The sequence below is a fragment of the Orycteropus afer genome, unplaced genomic scaffold (genome assembly GCF_000298275.1).
Source record: "Orycteropus afer afer isolate SDZICR_OR568_19922 unplaced genomic scaffold, OryAfe1.0 scaffold00115, whole genome shotgun sequence".
NCBI classification, from domain to species: domain Eukaryota; kingdom Metazoa; phylum Chordata; class Mammalia; order Tubulidentata; family Orycteropodidae; genus Orycteropus; species Orycteropus afer.
The window spans coordinates 5,858,756-5,882,590 of record NW_006921702.1 but is presented as its reverse complement, the minus strand read 5'-3'; the positions used below and the strand labels follow the sequence as shown (position 1 = coordinate 5,882,590).

General features: G+C 38.8%; 1 protein-coding gene across 1 annotated transcript in view; it reads left to right on the top strand.

The window, feature by feature from the left end:
- COBL (cordon-bleu WH2 repeat protein) overlaps positions 1 to 23,835 on the top strand; it is a 374,456-nt gene that overhangs the window by 224,214 nt on the left and 126,407 nt on the right. The window contains exons 7-8 of the mRNA XM_042781403.1: positions 2,773 to 2,911; positions 6,010 to 6,180. Coding sequence (XP_042637337.1) covers positions 2,773 to 2,911; positions 6,010 to 6,180 — 310 coding nt within the window. The remainder of the gene's footprint in view (positions 1 to 2,772; positions 2,912 to 6,009; positions 6,181 to 23,835) is intronic.

Below are 23,835 nucleotides of genomic sequence, written 5' to 3'. Positions count from 1 at the left end.
TTCTGTGTCTGTGTTAATTGGTTTCCCTTTTCTTTGTTGAAGAGGGTCTGTGCAATCCTTCTGCCTAGTCCGCCATCTTGCCCCGCCTCCTGAAAGGGATATTATAATAGGTCCTAGATAGAGTAGGAGAAGAATATAGAACAAAACTCAAAATAAAAAAATAAAAAAAGATGAGGCTTACTGGTCTGATAGAAACAAGTGAACAAGTGGAACTACTGAGACTATATGGCCATTAAACACCCTTCATGCCTGGAACTGAACTCACCCATTGCTTAACTTTCAGCCAAACTATCCAAACCAAAACCAAACTCACTACTGTTGAGTCGGATCAGACTCATAGCGACCCCTCCTTGGGTTTCCAAGGCAGTATCACCACGGAAGTAGATTGCCCAACCTGCCTTCCGAGGACTGGCTGGTGGGTTTGAACTGCCAGTCTTCTGGTTAGCAGTCAAATGCCTTAAGGACTATGCCACCAGAGCTCCCTCAGCCAAACTATAGACAAGCTTATAAGGTGAACAGTAATAACAGGGAAACACGTAATCATTAGAACAATCAACCATACAAGATCAGAAGGGTGACATTGGCCCAGAGATAAAGCTTAGAAGGCAGGAATGGATATGAAAGAAGGACAAGGAAAATGCTAAGCACAAGAAGGAAGTGGGAAGATTGCTGTTATATTGTGGGGATTACCATGAATGTCACAATATAAAGTGTGTATGAATCATTGAATTGGAAACCAATATGCTCTGTAAACTTTCACCAAAATCACAATTTAAAAAAAATCCATTTTAATTATATACATATAACTTAATGTGAATGATAATTTAACTAAATCCTGTGCCATAATTATTTGGGAAGATTGGAGACAAAAAGAGTGAATGTGTGTGTGTGTGTGTGTGTGTGTGTGAACAATTAAATCCTTATCTTCTATTGTACAAAGCCAATAAATCATATCTAAGATTGGAAAATCAAAAAATAGAATATAGTCAGTATTTAGAAAAACAGGGTAAATGCCAAACAAAAAATAAGAGTTTAAAGTAGTTGCTGCTGGGGTAGGGGTGAGGACAATGCAGTTGCTCATTTTGACTATAAGTTTTGCAGTATTATTTGCCATTTTTATAAACATGTTTTACTTATATTATAGAATAATTTTTAAAGGTAAGAGGTAATTATAATATATTTTACTTGATGGATATAAAAAACATTTAAAAAAAATAAAGATAAATGTTAATAAAGGTGACTATAAAGACAACAAAAATAAATACTGACAGTAATTTATTCTGGGTGTTAATATGTTAATATTTGAAAGTGAGATTTCTTATTTTTTGCATGTATTTTTTTTTTATTTTAAGCAATAAATTTATATTACTGATAAAATCAAAAGATTTACAAACACACACACACACACACACATACATGTGTGTTTGAAATACAGTGTCCAGTCTAGAAGAGAAAGTCATGCTACTTAAGTAAGTAGAGCTCTGTTCTGGAGTATATGTTGTTAAATGTGGGTTACAAAGTCAAAGAGCATCAAGATTGGAACTAAAGTGCCACAAGGATGGCGCTATTTATAGGCAACATTTGAATGGTGAACAGTTGAGAGACCAAGGAATATTTGGACTGGACATACATGATTTGGCTATAAGCTCCTGAGGGCAGGAATCAAGTGTAGTTGTAATTTTCATTATTTCCATAGACACTAATCTGCACATAATGTGATGCTTTATAGATACATTTTACACAATAGGAGAGTGAATGAATGACAACCTTGGCTATAATGAGAGAGAGTATAATAAGGCAGTGTTCAGAAATGAAGAACTGGAATCAATTGATAGAATTTTACAGGCAAAACCACTTTTACTTTCAAAAATTAGACTTTCTCAATGTTGATAAGCTGCCTTTGTTGTTGTTGTTGTTATGTGCCGTCGAGTCGGCCCCGACTCATAGCGACCCCTCCTTGGGTTTCCGAGGCAGTATCACTACGGAAGTAGGATTGCCCAACCTTCCTTCCGAGGAGTGGCTGGTGGGTTTGAACCGCCAGCCTTCTGGTTAGCAGTCAAGTGCTTTAGCCACTATGCTACCAGAGCTGTGAATTGTTCATTGTTAAAACTCTTTAAGGAGAAGCTGGATTTCAGTACTGGATGGGCAGTTGATGTTCTATATATTGATCTAATGTCCCATATACTAATAAACTTCCTTGCAATTTTAGATCCAGTTGTGGTCAGCCTGTTGAGAATTAGTTAGTCCTAGGTGACTTGGCATGTCGCAGGCAATAAGAAGACTAGGTCAAGGCAAGGGTGAAGTCTGAGTGCACCCCTCTCCTGCCCTCCCACAAACACATACAGCATAGACACAAGTTGTAGTGGCCCTTGATAAAGTTCCCAGAAGGAATACTTCCTTTTTGCATTTAATTAAGGGCTAAGGATACCCTTTCTCATATTTATGGTGAGAGGAAGCTTACCAAGACTCTAGATTGGCTTGGAGTCCGTAGACATAATGGGACTAACTCCAGTTCCCAATCTCATGGATATCTTGGGGTTGTCCACAGGCAATCATTATGCCACCTCTTGGGTATTCCTAGGAAATCTATAGGACTTTAGTGTCACTGTTTCCACTGCCTGACTCCACATACTCTAGAAAGTGAACTGACAATCTGACAGCCTTCTTCATAGCATTGACTTTGAGCTAGCTTTTGTAACTTTTATGTTCCATATACACACACTTCCCAAAGAGAATCACCCTAACACTGTTTTCCTTCTTTGTGCTTCATAGATTTCTCTGGGGTCGCAGATTGATTTACAGAAAAAGAAGAGGCGAGCACCAGCTCCCCCTCCACCACAGCCACCACCACCAAGCCCCCTGGTACCTAATCGCATGGAGGACCGGGAAGAAAACAGGAAGAGCACCATGGGTGAGTGAGCTCTCCACAAGCTATCTGCATGGGTCTGAGCACTTACTCTCTGGCATGGTACTTAGCACTGTATTAGCTGTTGCAGTGGCTTCACTCCATAATGGCATTAACCTAAAAAATATTTATGCCGAAGAAAGAAAGTCTGGAAATAAACAGTTGAGAGTTCACTTGATATCTTACAGCAATATTTTATGGGCATTGCGCGTGCATTTAGGAAGTGGCAACACAGGAATTGGAGAATGGAGAATCGTGAAGGAAAGTAGGGAGGGGTTGAAAATAGAGAAGGAATGAGTGTGAATGTGTGACTTGTGTGTCTCTGATATAAAAGGAACACGTTCTCAAGATGACATCTGAGGAAAGACATCTGGCAGAGAATGTTATTTCAGGCCCCTGGAGATTTATAGGTCAGGTAACAAAAGTTCAGTAATTTTTTGACCATTGTGTTTGAAATTGATCTCCCTTTATATAACTTTTGTATATTTAGCAAAGACCCTGATAGTCCATGAAAAAAAAAAAAAAAAGAAAAGAAAGAAAAGGGGGTAAAATCATAATATCTTTGAACAGAAAGAGACTTATTAGATCATTATTTTCTGCCCCTCATCTTACAGGCAAAGTGGAGAGAGGCTAATGATAGAGGTCTCTGAATCCACAAGCCAAAGATGACTAATTTTACTTTAAAGAAATTAAGTGTTCATTATGTTACTTATGTAGGGAGAAAATGGGCTATTGAAAAGGAGTTACAGAAATGGCAGCTTAGGATTCAAGCACTCATAACCCGAGACAATACCTCTGTGTACCCAAAGTGCATCAGAACTCATTAGTCAAGTCATTAAGACAGTTGTTCACAATGCAATCTAATAGATTCAATCACCTGTATTCTCCCTTCGACCTGATGTCTATTGCCCCAGAAGAGAATGTACTTCCAAGGATAAGTGGTTGCATTGTCAGGATCTAAAACTTTAATAAGAGCCTGTTTGTCAGCAATTTTTCCCCCTAGTCAATAATGTAGTTTTAATGTCTTAACATTTCACAGCCTGGGCTTTGATTTTCCTAAGGAGCAATAACCTATATCTCATATCTGTTCATCATTTTTCCCAAAGGAAAATATTATCAGATTTAAGGAAAGCATTATCTTTAGATCATTTAAATAGACTTACTTTTCTCCTGTTTTATGTTGAGACCCTCATTCTTCCTTCACAACCCTTCCTCTACTTTTTTTTCTAAAGAGACTAAAACCTTCAGATTTCTTGTGGCAATTCTAAGAAATACTCACTTGAACAGGCAATATGGATGTGGTAGAGTCATGCCAACCTCCAGGTCAGAACAGACCATTTCAGCTTGGGGAAGGGCCTCCTGATTCAGCTTGTAAAAGACTCAGCCCTAGCTGCCACACACAGGTGTAAGAAGAGAAGGGATGTGTATTTTCTCTCTTTAATTGAAAATTGTAGAAATAATTCCCATTATGATACATGTTAAAAGGAGGAGAGATAGATAGTAGTAATTAATCATAATTCCTTCTCTCTAACCCTAAAATATTCTTTGATAGGACTGAGGATGCCAGAAGCTCCTTTCCTATTTAAAATAATTCTGAATATTTTTTGAGAAGGATTATAGGAAGGTGTTGGTGGCCATACCAAGTCAGACTTCTATCCGTATCTGAAATCCCCCAAAAGTCAAAACTCGTTAATGGCACCACAAGCAGAACTTACTTTTAATCACAGTCTAGGCTTTAGGAGCTCTGGTGTCATTGTTCCTAAGGCATTTGAGCAGAAGCTTGATGGTTCAAACTCACCAGCCACTCCTTCCTCAGAAACCCAATGGGGGTCACTATGAGTTAGAATTGACTCAATGGCAGTGGTTTGGTCTTTTTTTTTTTTTTTTAGGCTTTAGGTTAAGAAAGGAAAAAAAAAAAAAAAAAGAGTAGCCCCTAGCCATAAAGAATGTTGGTCATCTTCAACACCTAGATAGAAAGATTTATTTTAGAACTTGTAATAAAATAGTATTATAGCCAGCTGGATTTGGATTTGACCCAAGTTTTCTTGGTAAACAGCAATAAGACTTTAAGTCATGAGACTGTTCTTCATATGACCTTGTGGAATCAGTCTTACTCTAGGGGAATGCTCCTGATGTTATGATACTTACTTATACCCAACAAACAGTAGCCTTCCAGGCTGAGCTTCACTTTTGTGCGCTTTGTAGAGATAGCTTTGAAGGAAAAACTGATGTGTAGATTTGAGAAAGTTAGTATGTTCCTTTGTCTAGAGAACTGTCAAAAAGTGAAGGAATAAATGGTTGTTTCTCAATGAAGAATTGGTGTTTCTTAGTATTATGATTAATTATCTGATGAAGGACTTGAAGCACAGAATCTATCACTTATTAGAAGATTCTAAACATTAAGGCTTGAAGAAAATGTTCTTTAAAAAGAAACAATGGTAAACAGAATTTATGACACTAGTAATTCCTATAATTTATTACTTTAAGTCATTGATTTTTCAAAAATATTATCAATTATAACAGTATTTTCATGTCAGATTATAAATGGATGACCAGTGTATTGACAGATGCAAGATGGGCAGCTCAGACTGCCACTGAGGTAGAGTGGGGTTGGGTACCCTGCCCCCTAACTCTGTCTCCTACCTGAAGAACGTTTTCAAAACAAACTTTGAAAACCCTTACCCTAAACAATGAAAGACACTGAAAGTCTAAGTGAGTTTAAAAAGAGATAAACTAAGTTAATGGTTATTTGATACATAACAGGTCAGTGTACATAGCAAAACAATAAGAGTAAGGTAAAAAATAAATCTGTAACCTCAAAAACACTAAAGTGAATGAAGGAAGTCTGCTTTCACTTGACAAAGCTATTCAGGGGGCTTTTAAAAGTAGTTTTAAAGCCCAGTATGTAAGTAGTTGTGCCTGCCAAAAACAAAATTCCACAGGGACAGATATCATCCCATTGTCCCAATACGATGCTCAGATGTGAAATGATGACACATAAGTGTGCTTGTTTCTGGTGTCTGTGAGTGAGGGCCACACTGCTGTTGAAGGTCAAGTGTCTTTCAACCTAACCCTCTGAAGTAACCACCATTGATTCCGCATAGGTGTTGGACGGCAGGTGCCACAAAAGCCTCCCCGAGGCACGGGGCGGGGCCCACCCCAGTTAGTGCTCCCCCCGCCCCCACCCTACCCTCCTCCTGACTCGGATGTAGCAGAGCCTCTTGGTTTTCCCGGGGAAGGTGCTGGTCCTGAGACCTCAGACCCAAGACCCAAACGTACGTGCCTCTCATTTTCATACCAACTACGTGTAGATCATCTGCCTCTGTAGTCACTGATGGTGTTGGGGCTTGGTTTCCAGACTTTCCATTCTTGCCTTTGGATATGTGTGCCTTTCCTTTCCAACTTTTCTTTCTGAATGCTCAATGCAGTATACCCAATTTAACAGGGAATGCACTTTGAATGCCATGCAGATCCTGTAATGAATGATTTAACCTATTAATCATTCATACCTGCAGTTAGACTCCAGCTAAAGTTATACCTGTGCGTGGAGACAAACAGTGATGGGCTGATGTTTCTTAAATTGGAACTAACCTCAGAACGTCTATAGATAGCAACTGCCATCCAGTTCAGCAGTTATTTCGTTTGTCTGCTCATGAGGCAAGCTTTGAATGCGTAGCAGAGTTTAATAACTTGAAATGGTTATGAATTAAAACCGTTAAACTATGTGGCCAGTGGCAAACATTAGGGAAACTGAGGTACAAGAAGGGGAAACAACTTGGTCTGAGTAGAATGTAGCAATAGTATAATTAAAGTCTTTTTTTAAATTTTTTTTCTTCTATTACTTGTCATAGCCTGTCTAAGATCAGGCATTTCTTATTGTTTCCTGGGATATATCTTGGACTTTAACAAGCACTATATATAGCATTCCACCTCCAGTGGAGCAGTGGTTTTAAACACTTATTCAGATGGCACCGTCCTGCACTCCAAGCCTGTTTGTGCCCCTCCTTCAGCATGTCTCAGATATATGTGGATGCTTTGTTATACAACAGGAAGAATCCTGGACTGCATATGAGTGACAACCTGTTTCCCCTGAATTCAGCTCAGCACCAGTCTGTGTTCATATGAGTAATGTATGGCCCTCTGGAATCCCTGGTAGTTGCTAACAGTTAACATGATTGGCTGTCAACCAAAAGGGTGGCAGTTGAAGTCCACCCAGAGGTGTCTCAAAAGAAAGGCCTCCCTTCCACTTCTGAAAAATTGAAAACCATCTGGAACACAAAGCTACTCTGATACATGTGAGGTCACCATGAGTCAGAGTCACTTAACAACCACTGTTCTTTGGAGTTTTTGTTTGTTTCTTGTGGAGTTCATACTCGTCTGGCATTTGATTTCTTATCTCCTTCTGTCTTCCTTGGAAATGATGACAAGTTGAATGCCAGCTTTTGGGTGAAGAATTGTTTTGTTACTTATCAATTCCTCTAGGCAAAATAATCCCAATTCATTTTATCTTTCTTCATAAATACTTCTTTTCAACCCTTAAAATGTTTGATTTTCTTAAAGTTCTGTATACTTCAAAATGCAGATGAACTTTAAAAAAAAAAAAAAAAAAACTCACTGCTGCCAAGTGGGATCTGACTCATAGTGACCCCTCCTTGGGTTTCTGAGGCAGTATCACTATGGAAGTAGATTGCCCAATCTTCCTTCCAGGAGTGGCTGGTGGGTTTGAACCACCAGCCTTCTGGTTATCAGTCACATGCCTTAGGCACTGCACCACCAGAGCTCCTAGATGAACTTTATAGAGTATTTAAAAAATTAAGGATTAGATGTATCAGCCAGATAGATGACAAGTGCAGTGTGGATGACCCCGGGGCCATTTCATCGGCCACAAGAGTAGATTGTAAAGCCCCATGCACTGTGGCGACATGGATGCTGCCTGCTCTCAACCACGTCTCTTTTCTGGAGAGCAGTGAGGGAGAAATAGATGAGTGACAATAGTAAAGCTGGGTATCATCTTTTTGTCCACCAGGTCAGTGTAGTGGGCCTGCTAGAATAGGACACAGAGTCAGGCATAAGTCCCCACACCTTTTTCCACATCTGACTTTAGTTTCTTCTTTGGCCTCTGTGTTTCCAAAGCAGTGTTTTGGAGATGCTGCTAGTAGACTGTGTCAGCTGTGGCTATGGGAGGTAAGATTTGAAAGGGCTGCATACAAAGGCCCAACTTCAGATTTGAGAAGTAAAGTTCCCTCCTGGGTCTGTATAACTAGTCAGTCAACCAGTTGCCATGGAATTGATTCCAACTCATAGTGACCCCACGTGTGGCAGAGTAGAACTATGCTCCATAGGGTTTCCAATGGCTGTATTTTTTAGAAATAGAATATCATGCCTTTCTTCCAAGGTGCCTGTAGGGGAAATTGAACTTTCAGCCTTTCAGTTAGCAGCTGAGCACATTAGCCATTTGTACCACCTTGGGACTCTGGTGGGTCTTTATAGTGCTGTGAAAACATTTCCCACCCCTGTCCTTCATAGAATTTCAAAAATAGGTCAGAAGGGTGAAGAGAACAAAGCAACAAACTGAAAATTAAGCTTGCTTTCTTCTTGCATCATGGCTCCATTTTCCCAGTTGTGCCCCATGTTAACTCTCTGAGTGTGTTCAAGTGTAACTACCTTTGCTCACTCCTTTCTCTCCTCTCCTCCCACATTTTCACAGAGATGCCATAACTGAGTGAAGAATGAAAGGTGTGAGGATAGACTTATTTCGTTTCAATATCACCCTCAGAACTAGCCCAGGGCCTGGCAGGTGGCATGGGTCAGGAAATGCAGCTCCCTCCTCTACTGCCTGCTACCATTTCCTGTAGCACCAGACATGAATGTGCCCAATTCAGAGTTTTTATTTGACTTAATTACTAGAAGGAGTTCTAGTGGTACAGTGCCTAAAGCATTTGACTGCTTACCAGAAGGCTGGTGGTTCAAACCCACCAGCCCCTCCTTGGAAGGATGGTTGGGCAATCTACTTCCATAGTGATACCACCTCTGAAACCCAAGGAGGGGTCACTATGAGTCAGATCCAACTCGACGGCAGTGCGTAATTACTAGAAAGGTCTGCCCACAGTTTATAATATTGAAAACTGACATTGCCTCCCCAGCTAGGCAGAGAGCAACTTGCCTTCTTTGATTAAAAAAAAAAAAAAAAAAAAAAAATTTAGAAAGATAACAAATCCTTTCTTTCTGATTATATTATTTTTCACATATTGTTGACATCCAGGAATGAATTACCCCTGGTTTAAGGAAGCTATAGATTGTTGGTACATTAAATGCCAGGTGCTAATTTGTGCCCCTGTGTCCTGTATTTTTCACCTACACTCCCTTTCAGACTTCTGGGTATATTTAGCTGTGTGGAAGCTCAGTGGAGATGTTTGTCTACCAGCTATGAGTTCTTGCATACCTCTTTCTGAGTTGAATTTTAGACCTATGATCCTTGTATTCCTGGTGGAAAGGCACACTGAGTACCTGCAATGGGCCAGGTAGTCCACCAGGCACCTTATGCAAGATACCTCACTCGGCACACACTACAATTCTATATGGTAGGTGCTACTGTCATGGTGAAACTAAGCCTGGAGAAGTTATGTACCTGAGGTCTTACTATGAATAAATGTAGAACTGGAATTCTCAACATGATGAGAATTCATTGTTCCCTCTATCACCCTCCACCTTTATCCCACTATACCTAAAATTTCTACTTGACACCTTTACATTTCACACATCCATTATAATTTCTGTAACAGATGGTATATCCCCACCAAGGTGATTAAAAGCAGAAAAAGCAATTTTCTTGAAAACCAGTGAGCACTGCTCTTTTCATAAGATAAAAAGACTTTAAAAAGATAATATGTAATGGATTTGGAAGCAGCTAAAAAACGGTGAAAAGAAAATATGAAATAGTTATTGTACAGCTCCTTCCTTTAATTTGATCTCTCCCACCCTGGTCCTTCTATTCCACGCATTCCCTTATCCCCTCCATTGACCCCTCTGGGACCTTGACCTAGTCCTAGACATGGTAGTTTTGCTTGTCTCCTCCTTTACCATTGCCAAGACTCCCTCCCACAGCTACCTTCTACCAGCCTCCCTGAGGAGTAGGACTGCTAAAAGAACTAACAAATCTGTCCTAGAGGAGGTGCAGCCAGAAAGCTCCCTGGAAGCGAGAATGGCGAGACTTCATCTCACCTACTTTAGTCATGTTATCAGAAGGGACCATTCCCTGGAGAAGGATGTCATGATTGGTAAGGTCGATGAGGGAGGGGAAGGCCCACAACGAGATGGATTGGCACAGTGGCTGCAGCAATAGGCTCAAATACAGTGGGGATCGCGGAGCTTGCGTGGGACTGGGCAGTGTTTTGTTCTGCTGTGCATAGAGTCGCTATGAGTCAAAGATGACCCACAGCACCTAACAACAGCAACAACAACCTGAGAAGTAGCCCTTAGCCCAAGGAACAAATCCCTTAATCCTCATTTTAATGCTTTCAGTGTTACTGATACTTAATACATGGCCATTAACACCACATTTACCTGGAACAAAGGCAAAATGGAGAGCAAGGTTACATATATCTGGAACTCCTGAACTCTTTCTGAATAAATGTACTGTTTCCTAGTAGAATTTCCAGAAGAGATAGAGGTAACTATCTATCAGTGAGTGTATTTGACTGAGAGTCCAGCTATGCCCACACCACCTCCCAGCTCACCATAGCCTGGATATCAGATTAACACAAGCACTCTGCATGGTCTGGCTACAGCCAAGCAAGTAGAGTTCTCTGTGCATTTTTATCATGCCCATCACTCTGTCTAGTCTTAATTTCAGCCATTAAGCTCTAGCCACTTAACCTTTCCTTTATTTACCGTACTGTATTATCCACATCTCTTACTTGCCTCCTCCACTATTTAAGGTATTTGGAAACTCTAACAAACATATTCATATCTGTAACCATTCATAACTTCAACTCAATAGTATATATTCAGTAAAGGAATAAACCAGAATGTGTTTACTATGTGAATTTTAAGTATGAGATTATAATCGTCTGTGTTATGTCATTCTGCTCCATTAAATTCAAGTATTTTCTAGGCCAAAGGTGTATGGTTTTGGTCTTGTTGTTGTTGTTGTTAAGTGCCGTCGAGTCGTTTCTGACTCATAGCGACCCCATGCACAGCAGAACGAAACACTGCCCGATCCCGCACCAGCCCCACAATCCCTGCTATACTCGAGCCCATCATCGCAGCCACTGTATCAATCCATCTCGTTGAAGGCCTCCCCCTCTTTCGTCGACCCTCCACCCTACCAAGCATGACATCCTTCTCCAGGGAATGGTCCCTTCTTACAACATGACCAAAATAGGTGAGACAAAGTCTGGCCATTCTTGCTTCCAAGGAGCATTCTGGCTGCACTTCCTCCAGGACAGATCTGTTAGTTCTTTTAGCAGTCCATGGTACTTTCAGCATTCTCCGCCAGCACCACAACTCAAAAGCATCAACTCTTCTTCGGTCTTCCCTATTCATTGTCCAGCTCTCACATGCATACAAGGTGATTGGAAATATCATGGCTTGTGTCAGGCGCACCTTAGTCCTCAAGGAGATATCCTTGCTCCTCAGCACTTGAAACAGTTCCTTCGCAGTTGACTTTCCCAATGCTACACGTCGTCTAATGTCCTGACTGCTGCTTCCGTTGGCATCGATTGTAGAACCAAGCAATGTGAATTCCTTGACAACCTCAATCTTCTCTCCATTGATTGTGATGCTGCTCATTGGTCCAGTTGTGAGGATTTTTGTTTTCTTTATGTTGAGATGTAATCCATACTGCAGACTGCGATGGCCGAGTGGTTAAGGCGTTGGACTCGAAATCCAATGGGGTCTCCCCGCGCAGGTTTTGGTCTTAGGGTACTCATATTATAGTTAGCATTGCATCAAAGACCTATTACATTTATACCTGAGAAAGATGTGAAGATCTCCGTAGTATTCAGCATCCCAAACTTTCTTTCTTCTTTAGTTATTTTCTATTCTGGTTTAACTGTTAGGATGCTTTCAGATGTGTGGTGGTGGCAGCCTCTAAGATGATCCTTAACCTCCTATCTTCACCTTCTCATACAGCCTCATATCTAATTAATATAATACAGCAAAAGTGGTGAGATGTCTCTTGTCCCTTCTGATAATACATTACAAAGATCACAACCTCTGTCCCAAGCATCCTCTCTCTTTCTCACTCAGTCTGAGGGAGGCCAGGTGCCATATTGTAAATTGTTCTGTGGAGAGACCTCCATAATAAGGAACTGAGGGAGCCTCCAACCAACAGCTAATGAGGAACTGAGGCCCTCAGTACATTAGGTCATGAATACCTGGATCCTACCAGCAGCTACTTGAGTGAGCTTGGAAGAGGATCCTCTTCAAATAGAGCCTACAAATGAGACGACAGCCATAACTGACCAGACTGAGACAGCAAAGCTGTGCCCAGATTCTAGACCCACAGAAATTATGAGTTAATATGTGCTATTGTTTTAGACTTCTAGGTTGTGGGTTAACTTGTTATTCAGCAATATACAACCAGTACAAGTTACTAGAAAGAGAAACACAACTCAAACCTACTTAAGCAGAAAAAAACAAACCCATTGCTGTCAACTCAATTCCGACTCACATTTCAGAGTAGAACTGTGCTCCATAAAGTTTTAAATGGCTGTAAACTTATGGGAGTAGATTGCAAAGCCTTTTTCTGTGGCACTATGGAGTAGATTCAAACCACCAACCTGTCAGTTATTTGTTGTTGTTATGTGCCATCGAGTCGGACCCGACTCATAGCAACCCTTCCTTGGGTTTCAAAGGCAGTATCACTAAGGAAGTAGATTGTCCAACATTCCTTCTGAGGAGTGGCTGGTGGGTTTGAGACGCCAGCCTTCTAGTTAGCAGTCACGTGCCTTGGGCACTATGCTACCAGAGCTCCTTGTCAGTTAGCAGTAGAGCACAAACCATTTGCACTACTCAGGGACCTACTACTTAACCTGGGAATAAGTTATCTCATGTAGCAAGAATCCAGCTAATCCAATCAGTTGAATCTGAGGTCTCCATTTGTTACCAACGATCCAGGTTCTTTTCATTTCACTTCTGTATTATCTTTGGTGCTGGCTTCCTCCTCAGACTCACAACAAAGGGGCTACAACAGTTGCATGTATCACATCCAGACATCAACCAATTCAGAGAAGGAAGAGAAAATCCTTTCTAGTCATTTTATAGTACAGAGGAAACCTTTCCAGCAACCCTTACTGCAAAGTTTCATTCCTGTGTCATTGACCACAGGTGGGAGCACTAAACCAGCCCCTGGTAAGAATGAAATGACCTGAGATCAGCCAGGCCCTTCCCAACAGTAGGCAATGAGATCAGCTTTCCCTGAGGTATGTAGAAGTTACTGATCAAAACTGAGGTTCTTTTAGTAAGGCAATGTGGAAAATTAATGCTGCAGAACAGCCAACAGTATCCACTACACTTAGACTGTAGGCTTGGATTTGGTTACCATCTAAAGAATGTAAGACATGTTATGAATAGGTGCAGATGGACAGTATTTTATGCCCATAGTGAGGATCAAGTGGATGACTCACCTCAAAGACAGCACAGTCAAGCATCAGAAAGTCTAAATTCATAAAGGAACTGTCCTCCTTGACAGACAATTTCAGCATAGGATTAGCCACCATGGGCCTGCCGACCACTTGCCTTTCTCATTTTCTGGCTTTGCAGACCAGAGAAACTATTGGAATTGTTCATAGTGTTAGAATATGCCCATTATTTATCCAGAGACCAAAGGATCTGGTGTCCTGATACTTTTAGTAGCTAAGATAATAGAAGAGGAATCGTGAAGCTGTGTGTTCAAACTGTGAACTTTAAGAATCCTGGATCTCCTGTAAAATTAGTATGTGCCCCAGGAGATCTCATGGCTCAGTGGCTAAGGCATTTGACTGCTAATCATAATAAAGGTAGGTGATTCAAACCCACCAGTCACTCTGGGGGAGAGAGATGAAGCAGTCTGCTTCTGTCAAGATTTACAGCTTTGGAAACCCTATGGGGCAGTTCAACTCTGTCCTGTAGGGTCTCTAAAAGTTGTAATCAACTCAATGGCAGTGGATTTGGCTTTGGTTTATAGAAAATATATTTTTACCTCTTCCAAAGCAAGTTTACAGCATACAAAATAGAAATTTTTAAAGCCAGTTTAGGCTAAGTGTGTAGCTATGTGTACCCAAAGACAAGGATTTGATCTTTGTTATTTACTTGTGTAGAATTAAGGTTTCTTTCCATGATCTGTATGCCATCAAGTTCTTCCTGGCAGCTGTATCCAAGAAAATGTGTAGAGTCTGAGCTTATAAATACTTGTTACACATGTTGGAGAAAAATAATTCAGCTATGTAACTTCTCAAACATTTATAGCACAAAAGTCATTATGAATGGATCTTTGGTCATAAGTTTGAACTTTCCTGGTGTTGTAAGAACAATGAAATAATGGTTCTCTGGTCTGTCTTTTTTAATCTTTATTATTATGATTGTTGTTGTTGTTGTTAAGTGCCGTCGATCGTTTCCAACTCATGGTGACCCCATGCACAGCAGAACAAAACACTGCCTGATCCCGCACCAGCCCTGCTATACTTGAGCCCAGTGTTGCAGCCACCATGTCAATCCATCTCATTGAAGGCCTCCCCCTCTTTTGTCGACCCTTCACCCTACCAAGCATGACATCCTTCTCCAGGGAATGGTCCCTTCTTACAACATGACCAAAATAGGTGAGATGAAGTCTGGCCATTCTTGCTTCCAAGGAGCATTCTGGCTGCACTTCCTCCAGGACAGATCTGTTAGTTCTTTTAGCAGTCCATGGAACTTTCAGCATTCTTCGCCAGCACCACAACTCAAAAGCATCAACTCTTCTTCGGTCTTCCTTATTCATGGTCCAGCTCTCACATGCATACAAGGTGACTGGAAATGTCATGGCTTGTGTCAGGCACACCTTAGTCCTCAAGGAGATATCCTTGCTCCTCAGCATTTGAAACAGTTCCTTCACAGTTGACTTTCCCAATGCTACACGTCGTCTAATGTCCTGACTGCTGCTTCTGTTGGCATCGATTGTAGAACCAAGCAACGTGAATTCTTTGACAACCTCAATCTTCTCTCCATTTATTGTGATGCTGCTCATTGTTCCAGTTGTGAGGATTTTTGTTTTCTTTATATTAAGATGTAATCCATACTGCAGACTGTATTCTTCAACCTTCATCAGTAGGTGCCTTAAGTCATCCTCACTTTCAGCAAGCAAAGTTGTATCATCTGCATATCTCATATAATTATGATTATATAAGCTTTTATATTAATTTTATATTAATTTGTAGGTATCAAATCATGTGCTTACATGTTTTGTGTGCATGTCTAAAACAATATAATCATGCATATGTGTGTTTTTGCCCCATAACATTCTAATTAGCTTGCTTTTTATGTTACATTAACTTTGATTAAAATTTCATAGTGAATTACAGTGACAGAGTCTATCCCTTTGATACACTGAATTGTTTGTTTACAAGTTTCTCAGTGCTGATTATGCTTACATTCTTAAGTTATCAGTTACTTAGATAGTTAGGTAGATTTAAAGATCACTACACTAAAAGCTCAAGTTACAGTTTCCCAATTTGCTTTAGAGATTTAAACTTAAACTGTCAGTGACTGTCACTCTCATATATTTTTCTATACCAGCCTTGAGCAAATAAACCTTTCTTTGGATGTACATTTGTGGAGTAAAAGTAGAGAAAAGATTGTGAAGGAATAGAGGGGAAATGGAAGACTGTCTCTTTTTCTAAATGATGTTGTTGTTGTTACGTACCGTCAAGTCAGACCCAACTCATAGTGACCTCTCCTTGGGTTTCTGAAGCGGTATCACTATGGAAGTAGATTGCCCAACCTTCCTTCCAAGACTGGCTGATGGGTTTGAACCACCAACCTTCTGGTTAGCAGTTAAGTGCCTTAAGCACTACACTATCAGAGCTCCTTTCTAGGTGATACTTGTAGTTAAAGTACTCCCAGGGGCATCACCATATTTCTAGCTCATTGGTTTAAATATGTGAAAAGTATCCCATTCTAAATAGCTTAAAGGAAATTTTGAAATAGGGAAATAAAATGAGCAAAGTGAACTATCCATTCTTAATGAGAAGATAGTAATTTGAATTTGCTCAATTTTAGATTAATAATAATAATCAACCTTTTACAGAGAGTGACCCAGCAGAAGGACTAGGAATCTAGAAATACTGTGACCACAGCTTGGTGGCTTACTGGAGAAATTACCATAATCAAATCTTCACACATAAGGACCAGGTGATCACTAAGGGCTGCTAGCTCAGTGAACTTACCTGAGCTGACACCATATAGATAGGGAAGATAGAACAAAAATTATGCTAATTCCTCTTAACTTGGGACCAGTCTTCTTTGAAGTTAGCTTACTCTAAATTTGGAGGAAAACTAAATTATTTGTCCATTTTAAAACAAAATAGTTAATTCTAAAGTATATGACACAAATACAGACCTGAAAGTCTTGTTTGTCATGGGAAGCTCCCCAGAAGACCTACAGGTGTGTAGATCTCAGCTCAAGCCCAAGAGATCATTATCGACATTGTCTTACATTTATTTGCTGCTTTCCCTCCCATTGGCAAGGGACACACACAGCTGTTCCTGCCACCATGGGAAAGGGCTCAGCAACTAGGAAAACAGGAAGTGGATGGTGAGCAAATCGCCCTTCTCATAAAACAGGAGGAAATCATTGACTGTGGGAGTAGAGTTTGATCTAAATTCTGTCTCTATTAAAGAAGCACGTTAGAAAAAAAAAAAAAAAAAAATGGAGCTGATTTTTCAGTCTTATTACTGTGTCTTGAGGAAAACTGTTAATTCCACCTAATATAACTAAAGATTGGTGCTACAGAAAAGTAAAGCAATGAGGATCACAACAAAGTGTTTAAGGAAAACCTTATGAGCTTAGTTCTTTTTGCTAATTACTTCTTTGGCCTTTATTTACAAGGAACTATGTTCCTGATTTGAGAGAGAATTGAAGAAGTGAGTGATAGTTCAGAGGAGCACGGGTACCCTGGAGTGGTTTGTGCCAGCTGACAAGGCTTGATTATTAAATTTTCAGGAATTTTATAAGCCAGTTACTAAACAGAGCCATTATTAAAAAGTAAATTATATAAATTTATCAATAAATAAATAATATTAAAAGCAAAGTTAAAAAAATCTGAAACTTATCATGACCTAAGTATTTTGCTGCCTTTGACTGTTTCGATGCTCTTCAGGTTATTTACACATATTGACTCTATATGGTGAAATACTATATAATGGTGTTCTACTGCACATTTCTCCCCAACACATTTAGTAACTCATACTGATAACTTGAAAATAGTCATGGTGAAAATGTTTACACTATGGAAATTGGCAAAAGTTACAAATAAGGGCTTGATAAATTGTGCTATTAATTGTCTCGATGTAAGGAAGTGATGGAGAAAATGTTAATAATGCAAATTAAATCGAACAGTGTGTCATTTGTAGCTAATACATTGTAACTAGCACAAAAAAAAAATTGAAGAATTCATCTTCCATTTTCCAAACACCATTATTTTATTCAGCAAAGAGGTGACCCATCTGATTGGTGAAAGAGTGAAGTTCCAACATGTGTTTTTGTGGTTTCATTTTCATATTCCTTTTCAACATAAATAAAACTGTCAACCAGCATTCATGTTGAAACTATGTTTGTCAATAGCATTAATAGCTTGACTACAAATATTAGTTTGGCAAAATGTTGTGAAAGCATTTGCAGAATCAGCTGGCTTAATAAAATTTATGATAGAGTATCATTATATGTTTTATGGAATTCTGATGGTTCAGAGGTTAAATCACTTGGCTGCTAACCAAGAGGTCAGTAGTTCAAACCCAGCAGCTTCTCTGCCAGAGCCAGATGAGGCAGTCTACTTTTGTAACTGTTTACATCCTGGAAGCACTAAGAGGCAGTTCTACTCAGTCCTATAGGGTCACTGTGAGTCAGACTCGACTCAATGGCAGTGGGTTTTGGATTATATATTCTATTATTACTTATAAATTTTGAACTGCATATCCTTTATAACAGTAAATTTTGTGTAGATAGATAGATAATAGATATAGATATACTTTGTTTTTTATCCTAGAGAGCTAGTTGCTAAACATTTACCAATGTACCACTACAAAGGAGTAACACATACAAATAATAGTGTTGAAAACAGAATGTTTCAGCTGAAGGAGAGCTGAGGACTAAATTTATCTTGGATTTTCTTAAGCATATGTTCAAACACAAAATTGACCAAAGCACAAATGATGTCTTTTCTCTTAATTCTTTAATCTGCAGCTTGAAGGTATGATACACAAAAACAGTTTTTTGGACATCAAGAATTATGAGACCTTCTTTTTCTGAGGTTGACGTAAGTTTAAGTTCTTGCCAGGAATGAAAGGTGGACATTTTAATTTTTCAAACACTTTCCATAAATGTGTTAAACTCATCATTACTTTGTTTAAGGAGTTAAATAAAGGGATTATGAACCAAGCATTTCCTTATGACAGTCTAAAATGCTTGTTTTAAGGATTTTTATAAGTTAGTATGAATTCAACATATCTCTTCTTCATTCTAATCTTTATTCCCTGAACCGTTCAAAGATTAAAACTACTACCATGTAATGGCCCTTTGTAAGTTGGGTCACTGGAGATAATAGCAGGATTTAGGAGAGGTTCGCTCCTTGAAAACAGTGGATCACAGTGTGCATTTGCAGTTGATGTCTATATCCAACTCAGAAAAATCCCTCAATATTTTTTATTTATACTTGAGCCCTGTGCAGTATCACCATTATCGAGGTCAGATGGGTTGATCTGTAATAGAGGACACCATAAAACAGTATTACCTATTTTTCCCCAGAGTTCTACCAGTAACTTAATTTTTTTTCCACAAATTAGAAATGGCTTTTGCCTATGATATTCTAAGGATTTTAAGATTTAATATTAAAACAATTTTATTTGACAGTTTGAAAGACCAACAGTGAGGGAAGTGATACTTGTGATATAGCTCTTACAGTAGACGAAGTGTATATGCTGGATCAATAGACCCATTTAACAACTGACAGAAAAAGACTAAAAGTAAATAGCAAAAACAATAGTAATATGATTTAGCCACTATATCACTCTCTATGCAGTATTACATAGTGTTAAATCCCCAGGGGCTTGCAGATGAATGATAACAGCAGAAGTTTATTTTGTTTCAGGGTTTGCATTCACATTTTGCCATTTATTTCCCCCCACAGTTTATTGCTGTGCATCACTACCTACTCATGCCAAGCGCTTCTGATAGATGGGCCTCTTCCAGCACCTCCATACCTCTGGCCTTTCCCAGTGTCTCTGCTCTCCTGGATCTGTTCATCTGTTGTTCTTCCTCCTTTCAGGATAAAAGGGCTTATTGTACAACCACAACTTACTTTCTTTAGAATTTACACATAAATGCATAAATAACAGAGATTTGTTTGACTAAGGTTTATATTTTCCTTTTATGAGTTATAGGCTTTTATATTTAAATTCAACATTGATAATATTGACCTGTCTTTAATTCTTCTATATTTGAGACATAGAACTGTTCCTATGAAGAATTTTGCTTTATTTTAATTAATCATTAATTCATATTTTTCTTATTTGATATTTCCGCCCCAAAATTTATTCTGAATTTTCTTTTAGACTAGATTGTGGCCATCAATTGACCAATGTAGATAATTTGGACAGAACTAAATTATTGTCTCTACCTGGTAAAACTAAGTACCCAAACACATGAGCTACAAATATAATCTTTAGGAACCCACAAGTTATAATATGTATCTATCCATCCAGAGAGATGTAGGACCCAACATTTAGCAAATGTTTTTCAGGTTTCTCAGCCATTTAGAGAATTTACAAAGAGAATAAAGAGGAAGAAAGCAGGTCTGTCTCACTTCATCTATTCATGCATTTGTTCATTCATTATTCATTCATTCATTTATTCACCTACCCATTTCTTCATCAAACATTAATTGAAGTACTTTATTCCAGGCATTGTGCTAATTTGGGAGCTTATAAAGTGAGTAACCTTGTGCTTGGGTTTTACTTTCCTGTGGGGAAATAACATATGGGAAAAAGTAAGGATGATTCTGTTTTTTAAGTTCTGGTATGGAGGTTTGTCCAGTGGTAAAGATGTCCTAGGATGTAGCAACCACATCTGCATAAATGCAAAATTCCTTCCCTATCTTGATAAAACTGATCCTTTTACTGAAAGGAACTAGTAGCCTCAGCTGTCTACAGATATGCAGAGGAAGAAAAAGTAATCATATGTTAATATTCAAAGTCTAGAAAAGAAGACGAATAGCTCTTGCCTGCTTTGATTATACTTTTATTATTGTGTGGTGATACATTTGAACCTGAGAGGCTTGCCATATCTCCCTTCAAAAGATTTTAAAATGTTTGCTCAAAGTAAAAAAAAATGAATCAGTGTGTATTTTTTTTTTACTTGTATAACAATTATCTGGTTGATTACAATGAAAATGTTAGCTATTAATGTAGGAATTATCACAGCTCCTAATGGTATTGGTAATAAAGAAATATAAGGTAGAGTGATATGTAACTAACTTTTGTGCCATGTTTTGGTAAAAAACAAAAAGTTACCAAAATTACTTACAAGGGAATATAGAACAAGCTAGAAAGTGCCTTTTTGCCATTGAAATAAGCACTTTTGTCTGATAAGTCACAGTCATTTGACCTCAAATCATTAAATGAGGGAATTCTAAATAAGAAAAGGAAATGTTTACCTAAATGTTGGGGAAAGCATCAAGATTTATGACCCAGACTTTAAAGATGTTGTTGTTGCTGTTGTTGTTGTTATGTGCTCTCGAGTTGGACCCACTCATAGTGACCCCTCCTTGGGTTTCCAAGGCGGTATCACTATGGAAATAGATTGACCAACCTTCCTTCCAAGGAGTGGCTGGTGGTTTGAACCGCCAGCCTTCTGGTTAGCAGTCTAGTGCCTTAGGTACTGTGCTACCAGAGCTCCTTAAAGATTATAAATAGTATATAATTACATCAATAAGCATTTGTGTAAGGAGTAGCTATTATGCTGAAGAAGACAGTAGAAAATGCCAAGGCAAAAAAAGTTAAAAGAAGAATAGTGAAATGTGATAGTGCTCATAGATTTATTGGTTATAGAATTAGAAAGTTATAGAATGCAAAATATGTCAAATTATTGAAAAATCAGAATCCCTGGGTGGTGCAAATAGTTAATGTGCTCACCTACTATCTGCAAGGTTGGTGATTTGAGTCTACATGGAGAGGCCCTGGAAGAAGAAAGGCCTGGCACTCTGCTTCCAAAAACTCAACCATCGAAAGCCCTGTGGAGCTCAGCTCTACTCTGACACACATGGGTTCTCCATGAGTTGGAATTGTCTCAATAGCACTTACTATACGGAGTCCCTAGGTGGTTCAGAGCTTGACTACTAACCAAAAGATTGATGGTTTGAATACACCCAGAGGTGCCTCAGAAGAAAGACCTCACAATGTGCTGCCAAAAGGTCACAGCCATTGAAAACTCTATGCACAGTTCTCTAACACAAACGTGGGTGGGATCACCATGGGTCAAAATAGACTCAATGCCAACTGCTTTTCTTTTAATTGAAAAATAGAGACTATAACAAAAGAGGGTGTGTAAATTCAATAGAGCTAAGCCAATTTATATGGTGAAAATAATGGGACTGTGACATTTTTCATTTACTTAATCAGGAATTAGTTTTTATTATAGCTCAGTGATCTCTATGATAGAGCACCAAGATAGCACAGTACACAATTGGGTAAAATTCAGGGTAAATCCATAAATAATTTTGCAGAACTACAAGAAAAATTAATTATGTGGGAAGGGTACTCCTTATAAGAGAATAGGAGAAGAATTGTCTGCTTCTTTTCTCTATAATGTTACTTATGCTGTCAACAAAGCTATACTAAAAAAAAAAAAAAAAAAAATTCTTTGTAATAGTCCACATTTTCCAACCAGAAACACACATATCAAGCAGACCTAATTACTGGCCTATACCTCTACAGTTCAAGGACAGAGAGAGAATACCCACTCTAGAGTTAATGCTTAGGTAAAAGATAAACTATGTTATTTTTCTACTGTAGTTGGCTTAAATGCTTACGTTTTTACCATAGACATAATGTCTCTGTATTAGTATGGGACATGCTATAATTTCTAAGCTGCAGTCCAGTTCAGATGATAATGGTTGTCCTCCTGCTTCACCAGTACTTTTGATCATTTGACAAGAAGATTTTAAAATTATTTAGTTGTAAATAATTACTACTGCTTCTATAGAAAAAGAAATTTTGGAAAAAGCTTAAGACTATTTACTCATTGCACATGTGTTTGTTATTTTTATCAACTGCTGCTGATTTTTCATGTTAATTTAGGTCCAAAGTATGAGACTGCTTGTTCACATCTTTCATAACTCATGTAATAGGATTGAAAAAATTTCCACATGGAGACTAATACTTTCCATAACAGTGCAACATTTCTACCACAGGGATAGGATTATACCTTCCAAAAATTATAAGAGGAAGGAAGAGGCCTCCAAAGAAGTATTGAAGGTGACTTGAATTATAACTTTTTCAGGAGTTAATCAACTCAGAGAACACTCTGAATATGGTGTGTGTGTGAGAGAGAGAAAGAGACAAAAAGAGAAGTGTTTCATCATTCATGCCCAAGGAATGTGGAGAAGGAAAGAAACTCAAAATAATTTTGCTCCTTATTAGTCACCATTGTAAAACAACGACAAGAAAATGCCAAACACTTTGGTGAAGATGAAGGTTGAAGTATTAAATAAAATGAGGCTTAGGAATTATCTGTATATTTTTGGTTCCCATGCTTTATTTCTCACCGATAGCAAGCAACACATAACTGGTAATCCTTCTACTGAATAACTCCCTTCAATGGAAATTGTGTGTTTGAGATTTACTATCACCTTCTTTATTCTACCTATAAATGCTTTGCATAAACTCTTTCTTTCTTCATGAAGTAATGAACTTTTATTACTACTAATTAAAACTGTATGAAAGTCAGAAGATTGTGTTTACTCGTAGACTTCAATAAAAGAAAAAGAGAGGCAAGGATTAGAGCTATAGAGCTATTGTGACTATTGAGATTGTCTGCATTGTTTCCAAAGTGATAAATGTACTATCCAGGTTTCAGGGGAGAGAAAAGAAAAAGAAAAAAGAAACATGGATCTTGAATCAAAGGTGAATAGCCATATATGTCTTTGGTATATGAAGAACGAAGAATGAGGAACCTCACATTTCATATGAATAAGAAGAGGTAATGAAGAGTCCACCACCCATATATCAGTTTTTTTATACTCTGGAGGCTTTCATGTTGCTACAAGTCTGAACAGGTTTCAACAGAGCATCCAGACTAAGACAGTCTAGGAAGAAAGCCTGGCAATCAACTTGCAAAAATCAGCCAATGAAAAACACTAAAAGGCACCAGGGTTGGCGGCGTCTTCAGCAAGCGGCGCGGATCTGGAAGCTGCGGTCGTGGGTCCCGCGGGGCGGGCATTCGGACGTCCAGATGTAGAGACTTTGATACCAGCTCCTCTGGGACCCTCAAAGACTGTTAGTGTCATGCTCATGCTAAGGAATATTCCGGGGCGGGGCAAGATGGCAGACTAGGCAGAAGGATTGCACAGACCCTCTTCAACAAAGAAAAGGGAAACCAATAAATACAGACACAGAAGATAATCTTGGACCCCTGAGCCTTGAAGGAAAGGATGCAGATTTGGACTAAACCCCATCTAGCAGAAGAATTTGCGTGAAAATAC